This window comes from Halichoerus grypus, chromosome X (genome assembly GCF_964656455.1).
Source record: "Halichoerus grypus chromosome X, mHalGry1.hap1.1, whole genome shotgun sequence".
NCBI lineage: Eukaryota > Metazoa > Chordata > Mammalia > Carnivora > Phocidae > Halichoerus > Halichoerus grypus.
Window position 1 is genome coordinate 3964453 of NC_135727.1, and position 8903 is coordinate 3973355.

The 8903-nt window shown below is 49.8% G+C and overlaps 1 protein-coding gene across 1 annotated transcript; it reads right to left on the bottom strand.

Moving 5' to 3' along the window:
• Positions 1–228: 228 nt before the first annotated feature.
• On the bottom strand, positions 229–8457 carry PASD1 (PAS domain containing repressor 1). Its single transcript, XM_078064823.1, has 7 exons — positions 8179–8457; positions 4820–5020; positions 4323–4520; positions 3703–3962; positions 2181–2322; positions 460–531; positions 229–369 (listed from the first exon to the last, which is right to left on the bottom strand). The coding sequence occupies exons 1-7, from the start codon at positions 8455–8457 to the stop codon at positions 229–231; spliced, it is 1293 nt and encodes a 430-aa protein (XP_077920949.1).
• Positions 8458–8903: the final 446 nt, after the last annotated feature.

Consider the following 8903-nt stretch of genomic DNA (forward strand, 5'->3'; position numbering starts at 1 on the left):
CCTGCTGTGGCCTGGCTGCTGTCCCACATTAGCACACGGAGGGCCATAGGCTGCCTCTACAACATAGCTTCCAAGAAACGGGTTGCGCTCAGCAATCCCAAACAGCACTTATCAGGAAAGAAAAAAAAACATCCACCTCCCCCCCCCAACCCCTACTCCAGGAAACTCTGTGAGCCTTGGAGTTTCCCTGGCCACGCAGGCCTCATTGGCCTGTCTGTCCCTCTTCTCTCAAGGTTTGGTATGAAAGCGCCGCTGGTGCTGGTCCTCATCCAAGCTAGACTGCTCTGCAGACATGAAATAGCTGATATGGCCTGGTGAGTATTCATCAGGGTCCTGGAGAGCCTCCGGACTTGCCTCAGAAGCTGGTACCTGCCAAGAAAAAGGGGGACAAGGTGAGACATCCCCTCTAGTTCGAGTCAGCAAGCTGCTGAGAAATACCTCTTTGGAATACAGACTTACAAGGCGCTGGTAGAAGGTGTAGCTAGGGACAATGAGGTTCCTCTCCACTTTTGTCTTCCAATAGCATCTTGCCTTAAAGACCAGCAAGAGTAGCCCTGGGTTCTCCCAAAGTTTTCTTCATGCCTAAGGGTACTGGGTTCTGTGTCTGGGCCTCCCTAGCCCAGCTTCTCTGCCAGCCATGGCTAGCCAAAGGCTTGGAAGCTCTCTCCCTGCCCCTACCCTTGCACCTTGTTATTACTCTGCTCGAACTAAGTAACTTCCATGCTGAGCCTGATGGGCAGCTACCTGGCCTACTTGAACAATGTGATGGGAAAGGTAACAACAACCCACTCTGAGCTGTAGAGTGGGGAGGAGGGGCAGACACAAAGGCGGTATTATGAAGACTAGGCTGGGGGAGTCTTTTTTCTTTGAGAAGAAAGGACTCTGTGGGCTGGGTTCTGAAGGTGATGCAAGAATTCAGTAAGTGGAACCCAAGGGATGGAAGAGAAGACAGAGGAACAGAAGAAGCAGGGCTGGGCTCTGGGAAGAAAGCCGGATGTGCCTGGGAACCTGGGGGGGGGGGGGCCCAGGGACCAGTGGAAATGAGTCAGGGCAGGGTGTGGGGAGCCCCTGAAGTCTTGTGGACAAGGAAGCTCCCACATGATCCTGCACCTGGCTGCCCCACTGCACTCTCCCAACAACCTTCCAGGCATCCTCCCTTCTCCACTTCCTTGGGATATCTGTTCAGCTTGGTCTTGGCTCTGCTTCTAAGGGCCCACCCAGATAGTAGCGCCTTGAGAGCAGACATGATGAAGAGTTTCACCAGAGTCTGCCTTGGGAACTGAACCACGGGATCCACTGAGCAGCTACGTGGTCTCTTCGTGTGGGCAGTCCCTCTCATGGATCAACTCTCTGGAGGATTGGTCCAGTCCAGTTGGTCAAGGTGTGTATGTGAAAATAATCACACCTTTAGCCATTTAAAATATCCAAACTCACTCATTCTGCCTTAGCTTACTGGGTTCTTTTTTCCTTGTTGTTGTTGTTGTTAGTTTTAAAAAATCAGAGGTTAGGCTCCATTAAGATTTCTAAAGCCAGAATCAAAACACCCTTTCTAAGTACTGTTAGTCAGATTGAGAGTATGTGGTCCCAAGGGGCTTGCTGGGAGTGTATCTGGGAGCAAAACCCAGTATGTGCCTGCCATCTGGACCAGCTGCCAACACTGCCCTGGAAACATGACCATTACAGATGGTCCCTGAGGTGGGGGCCACCCTGGCAAATATGGAGCTCCCTATGGATGAACACCAAGCATGATCCATAGAAGGACCCTTGGTTTATTTTTTAGTACAAGGAAACACACCCACACTAGGCTCTGGATCTTGTAGCAGAACAAATGATGCACAAGTTCAGACAGGGGCCTGGGCTCGGGCAATGAGCTCAGCATATGGCCTGACTCACTTTATCCAGGTAACATATGCTGGAGAAGTTTTCACATCAGATGGCATTTAATATCCATGAGGACAGCTCACTTTTTCATGGAAACTTGAAAGGAATCTTTTTACTCAGCAGTGTGTGCCACCACCATACGAGTAACCACCCTCAAATTTACTGAGCTTTGAAGTCTGGATTTCACACCCAGAGCGTACTCCTGTAGCGTGTGCCTTTTGGGGAAGGGGTCCAGCCTCCATGCAGAACGCCCTGACCTGGCCTGGGGGGGGGGACAGAGGAGAAAGGAATGGTCATACCTGGGGCCAGGTGGCTTGGTCCTGCAGGGTGTTCTGCTCACTGGAAGGCCAAGTATTCACTTGGAGGTAGAGGTGACGCTGTGGATCTTGTGGCTCTTCCCAAAGTTGGATGTAATCCTGCGGGGTCTCCAGGGTGACTACGCTGGAGTCAGAATTTATGGGAGACTGAGGAAAGCTGGTCGAAGGGACTATGTCAGAGTCTGGGCTATACACCGGTGGCAATGGATCCATGGACACCCCTTGCTGCTCCTCAGAAACAAAACTGAAAGAAACATGTTACAGTGACATGGATCTGGGAACCATGACCCAGGAGTCACCGCCTTGTTCATCGGTAGGTGCTTGCGGCACGATTGGTTGTGGTGGCTAAATCAGGATTCACTGGTTTGTACCCTCACTTTGCCCAAAGAAGATTCCATTTGCTGGAGTCAAGTGAATGTAAAGATTGAGGTGAATTAGTCTTTTGTCTCAAGTGGTTTTATTTGTATTACTTGGACAGCCCTCAATCTGCTACAATGGTGATCTTTGTGGCCTCGGGCCAGTCACTTTACCCACCCAAAGTCAGGGACGCACCCTTTGTCGCTAAAGGAGCGAACAGCTGAGTGGGGCTGCTGGGTCAGTTCCTCCCTGCAAATCCAGTGCTCTCTCTACAAGAGCCCCATTTATCCTGGGTAAGTAGGGACTTCTGAATCTGTACTTTCCACAACCTCCTCAAGTGCATTCTGATGATCAGGCCGGCAGGAAACACGGCACTAACCCACCCAGCAGTCATATCAGGGTCACTGATCCTACAAGGGGGCCCAGAAGGAAATCTGGAGAGTTCTGGGAGGCCCGCTCCGAGAGCTGGCATTCACTCAAAAATATTTACTGGGCATCAAGCATGTGCTCCACAACCCCTTCGCTGCTGAGCAGAGCCTTCTCTTTCTGGCATTTGGGACCACAGACTTTATCACTTAGCAGAAAATGTGTTCACGTTCTCATACTGCCTCCCAGAACGTAGTCCTTCTGTGGGCTTAGCTCTTTGGTATGCAATGGCCATCTAGCGACTGTTTCACACCCACTTCCCTCACATAGATTGTCAATGCTATGGAGACCCCTTGGTCTGGTCTGCTGTGATCACCAGATCACAGTAGAGTGGGAGAAGAAAGCTGGGAGCCCAGGAGTCATTCAGCTATGGGCACTTAAGACTTTACTATAGACGCCTGGTGCCATGAGACTGGGCTTGGGTGGATGGAGCCAAGCGACTTCAAGATCTGCGTGCCAATTCCCTAGCTTGGGAGCTTTCTTATCTAGGCCTCCTATTTTCACAGAGTCTCCTCCGTTCCATCAATACATGGCTGGCCACACACTGTGCCTGCGGGGGGGGGGGGGGGGGAGAAGCCACAGAGCAAGATGAGTGGGAGCACATTGCTTTTGATGAGCGGGTTTGGTGCCCTGTGGACAAGTCACGCATGGTCTCGGGCACACTGGCCATAAGAGGAAAGCAGAGACCTTAGCCCTTATCACTGTTCCAAGCGCTTCTTACCTCTGACTGTCATCTTTGTCGTCCCCCAGGGTTTCATCTTGATAGTAGCCAGACGCCTGTCGTCCAGCTACTAACTGGACAGGAGCAGCGACGGGCTGGGTCTGCATGAGTGTCCCGGGGTCCCGGGTTCCCTCCGCGGCATCAGGCGGCTGCGGCTGCTTCTGCGTCTGCTGCTCCGGCAGGAGAAGCTGCGCCACGTGCTGGTCCTGCACCTGCTGCACCGGCTGCGGCAGGAACGGGTCCTCCCCCTGCAGCAGCGGCTTCAGAATGAGAGACGAAAGGACCTCAGTGCCCGCCAGAGGCCCCTAGAAGCGGACTGAACACGCCTGCTCCATTCTCCCAGAGCAGAAGGTGACAGTGGCCCTGTGCCTCCGGGCGTGGTCTGGGTGACGTCTACATGCTGATCGGGGCACTGGCTGCAGCCCCGCTCCTGGCTGCGAGATGCCGCAATCCGCAACACCCGGACGGGGCCTGCGCACGAGCGTCTGGGTCTAGCTCGCCGAGCATTTCTATCTCAGGCAAGTGAACTGCAGCCACCCCCTCAGGAGAACCGGGTGGGCCCCAAGGTTTATGAAAATGAAACCTCCTTCAGCTCCCCAGCTGAAACAGGCTTTCCATACCTGGCCGGAGACATCACCAGGCTCCTCAAGCTCCTCAGAGAATTTGAAAGCGTGCGAGGAACATGAACCACAGGAGAGGCTGATCTCCCGGAGACGTGGGAGGGGCCCCTTCATTCGCTCAGTGCGTTGTTTCTTGGGCACTGGCTCCAAAGACTGGGACTCAGGACGGTCAAGGTTGTGTGAGACGTGTGGCTGCATCTGGAAAGACACAGTATCACAGAGGTCTTTGTCAGAGGCCGCGCCTTTCCTCAGGGCACAAGACGTGCGGGGCGCGGAGCGGCACAGGCCGCCCAGGAAGCCTTGGCTGTATAGGAGCCCATGTGCCGCCGCCAGAGCCTAGGTGGGCCCAGCTCAGCCACTGCACCCAGCAGACAAAGAGCACAGCCCTAAGTCCCTGCTGAAGACCCTCCAAATGCCCCTCCTAGCAGGCCGTGCTGACTAGCTGCTTGAAAACTACCAAGGTCCCCTTTCTCCTCTCCCTTCTGCCACTGACTTACGTGGAACTGGCCTCTGGCCTGCAAGCTGGAACCCTGCATTTTCTGAAGCTGTTCCTGCATCAGTTCCAGTGCATCCTTCTGGCTTCTGAGGTCAGCTTGCAGCATCAGCGTCTTCTCTTCCAGTTGCTCCTTAAACTTTTTCATCAGCTCCTGCTCCCGCTTGTGGATGTATGATGTAATCGACAGTGGTGGTTCTATTGGCTGGGGGAAGGAATGGCTTGTGGTTCATAGATAGGGACGCCAGGTTCTCCAAATCCTACCAGGCTGTCTTATTGCCAAGTTTGGAAAGACTGAGAAATGAGAATCATTCCTCCACTCCCAATTTCACTCATCACTAGAAAGTCTGAAGCAATGGCTAGAAAATCCAGGAATTCAAGATCAGAAACGGATCATGGGAATCATGTAGTCTGATTTTTTCCTCAAAACATAAAGCTGTGGAATTGGCCCCAAAGTGTGAAGCGACCTGCCCCAAATCCTTAGTGGAAGAGTCAAAGTGCAGCGGGTCATATCACAGACAAGACATGTGGGAAACATCTATCAGATGCCCCCATTAGCAAGGCGGTAAGAAGAAGAATGCTCAAATGGCACTTCCTTTGTTCCAGGCACTCTTCTAAGCACTACAAAGAGATTCACAGGTCTGACCTTCACGATGTCCTCAAAAATAAGTACTGTCCCATACACAGTTATCGTAGAGATAACAGTGGCCTGAAACAGACCAGAGGCAGGAGACATAGAAAGGAAGGGACACATTTGAGAGAAATTAAGAAAGTAGACACGGCTTCTCAACTGACCGGCTGATGGCGGAGGAAAGAGGCAGGGTTCTTGGAAAAAAACTATCTGCGGAAGCTATTCTTTGCCTTAATCTGGGTTGGCACTGTGTGTATAAACAAGATGAGAGAGCCACAGTCCCAATATTAATGATGAGAAGGCACATATACATGCGACTGCTAGAGAACAAAAACAAGAGGCTATTCTATCATATACTGTGGCCTTCAACCCTTTATGGCTAATGGAAGCACACAGCTGAGTTATTAAAAAGAGAGCAAAAAACATGCAAGCTGTTTTTCGCACTTGGAATAAAAAATTATATATATATATTTTTAAGCCACTGAAAATTGTCCAATTGCTCTTCTTTTGCTATAAAGTATACAGATGTTCATATAAGAAAGTAGGCACTCGGGCACCTGGGTGGCTCAGTTGGTTAAGCGACTGCCTTCGGCTCAGGTCATGATCCTGGAGTCCCTGGATCGAGTCCCGCATCGGGCTCCCTGCTCGGCAGGGAGTCTGCTTCTCCCTCTGACCCTCCCCCTCTCATGTGCTTGCTCTCTCTCATTCTCTCTCTCTCAAATAAATAAATAAAAAATCTTTAAAAAAAAAAAAAAAAAGAAAGTAGGCACTCATTAAGCCAAAAAAACAAAAGAAAAAAATAAAAACTCTAAACTCGGGACTGAAAGCCACAAACCCTACAACCCCGTTCTCCAAGCAGGGGTCTTTTCTCTGCTGTCCCTGGCAGATAAGCTACCAAGCCTGCCTCAGACCTTTCCGTTGAAGGGGAGGAAGCCCACCACCTGAGGAAGGGACCTAAGCCATCTGAGCAAGGCTTTCCTGAGGCGAGTGGAAAGCTGCCTGCCCTCAGCTGCTAGGTTTCCACCCTAGTTTGATCCACTGGAGACTCGTCTTCCACTTCGGGAGCATGGCGGCTGCGCAGCTACTTGGAGAAGGCTGTCCTGTCCCTTGCCAGTCTCCCTTCTCCAGTGCCTTCCACTACGGACAACATGACATTTTCCATTTTCTAGCCTCTCTCCATCCTGGTCTCCAGCTTCTGGACACACTCCAGTCTGTCAATCCATGGCAGTCAGAAATAAGCCTGATACACTACCACATGCAGAGTGGTACTACCCACACTCATTGCTGGTTATTCTATTTTATTTTTTTATTTTTTTAAGATTTTATTTATTTATTTGAGAGAGAGAGAGAGAGCGAGAGAGAGCATGAGCAGGGAGGAGAGGGAGAAGCAGGCTCCCGGCAAGCAGGAAGCCCAACGTGGGGCTTGATCCCAGGACCCTGAGATCATGACCTGAGCCAAAGGCAGACGCTTCACCGACTGAGCCACACAGGCACCCCTATTTTGACTATTTTAAACAAAAGTTATATTTAAAGTTTAGTTATGACTTCATTCCAAGCAGAAGAGAAGCTTGTCAATGTTAAAGGGGAACCACAGCTTTTTGGCATAATAAAGACATGAATAAGAACAACATGGATTTCTACAGAAATTTTTTTTTGATTGTTCAAAAAATTTTCACAGCAGTCTAGAAATCCCCACAAGGCAAGCAGACCATTTCAAGATGGAGAAACTGAGACTCAGGGATGTGCCAAGGTCAATGCTGGGGCCAAACTCAAACAACTGTCTTCTAGCCCTCAGTTCTTCTCAGAAGAGGGAGTGACTAATCTTAGGCTTTGTTTTTTGTTTTTTTTTTAAAGATTTTATTTATTTTTCAACAGAGGGAGAGAGACAGCGAGAGAGGGAACACAAGCAGGGGGAGTGGGAGAGGGAGAAGCAGGCTCCCCACTGAGCAGGGAGCCCGATGTGGGACTCGATCCCAGGACCCCGGGATCATGACCTGAGCCGAAGGCAGACGCCTAACGATTGAGCCACCCAGGCGCCCTAATCTTAGGCTTTGTAATTAATGCACACGAGTCCACGTAACAGACCATAAACTCATTATCTTGCCTGCCAATCCTGATTTTAATAATCCTGCTATTATAAAAGATGATTGCCCAAATCTGTGATTATGTACACAAATTTGAGGATAGAAGAGCAACAGAGTAGTAAATCCAACTGCACTGATTTGGCCTCGGACCATACACCGGTGCTGACATTTGAAGGTTGGATACAACTAACATTCTGAAAGGCATGCTTCTAATCTAATAAAAATTCCATTTGGAGAAACCTAGCTCGTGGTGGGGAGGTGTTGGTATGGTAGGCAGGAAAGTCATCTTCCCCTGAGATGGTTAGCATCCCCTCCCAGCTGATAAGGAACACAGCTCTTAAAAAATACTGCTTTTTCTTAGTAGATAAGCTTCCTATTTGGCCCAAACTTTCTCTCCAACCCAAAATGTCTTTGCATATTTTACATTAAGAGGAGAACAGAGATTTCGTCCTACTTAAAGAACCTCCAACCTCCCTGTTTGCTAGGGTCCACTGGATTCTCAGCTGCATCTGAAAATCCAGTATGACAGAAATAGTGATAAAAATAGGATGCTTTCTGCAAAGTGAACCTGAACACAAGAGTGGAAATTCAGGGCTTTGCAGGGTTAGTGGTCCAGACAATTATGTGGAGCAAGACTCCCACAGGTACCTCATCACTGATGCCAGCAGCCGCATTGGAGGGTGAGCGGGCCTCCTGCTCCACCTGGCCCAGCTGGCCCTCCTCCTCCACCTCCTCCACCTGCTCCACCTCTTCCTCTTCATCTCCTTGTTCCATGTTGCCCATCTCGTCCATCTGGCCCATCTGGTCTACCTCTTCCATCTCGTCCACCTGTTGCACCTCATCCACACCATACACCTGCTCCGCCTCAGGTTCGAAATCAAAGCTCCGCGGAGATGATGCAGCTGAAGAAAGCACAGTGGAATGCATGAGCAAGAAAGCAGAAGTGCCAACATTATCAAAGAGATTTGCAGATTTCTCTTTATTTCCTTTTGAAGTCATAAAAACAGGAGCGTCCAGTTTTATTCCATGTTAAGGATTAGATATGCCAGGTACCAAGAGTAATTCAGAACATTCCTTAAAATTGTGTTCATGTTTGAAAATAAAGAAAAAGGAAGGAGTGTCTGACTTTACCTCCACCCACCCAAGCATAAGTGGGTAGGTACCCAAACCATTCGTGTTGAGTGTCTTTTCATTATAAAATTCTTCCGGCCATGCTTCTGGAAATTTGGTACCTTCCAACTGATAATACCAAATCAAACCTAATCATAAATCACTTCCAAAAAAGTAGGTTCCCCAGAATGTGGGGATCTCTGGAGTGCTTAAAGTGCTGGTGGAGGTGTTGAGAAATGACTCTCCTTCAAAAAGCAAGGTGG

Bases quoted from the DNA above. Each gene is read 5' to 3' on its own strand.
- PASD1 (XM_078064823.1), bottom strand. From the start codon at position 8,457: ATGCATTCCACTGTGCTTTCTTCAGCTGCATCATCTCCGCGGAGCTTT. The intron at 4,521-4,819 runs GTAAGTCAGTGG...GTGTCTTTCCAG, and splicing joins AGGCCAGAGGCCAGTTCCAC to ATGCAGCCACACGTCTCACA. The intron at 2,323-3,702 runs GTAAGAAGCGCT...TTCTGACTCCAG, and splicing joins GACAAAGATGACAGTCAGAG to CGTAGTCACCCTGGAGACCC.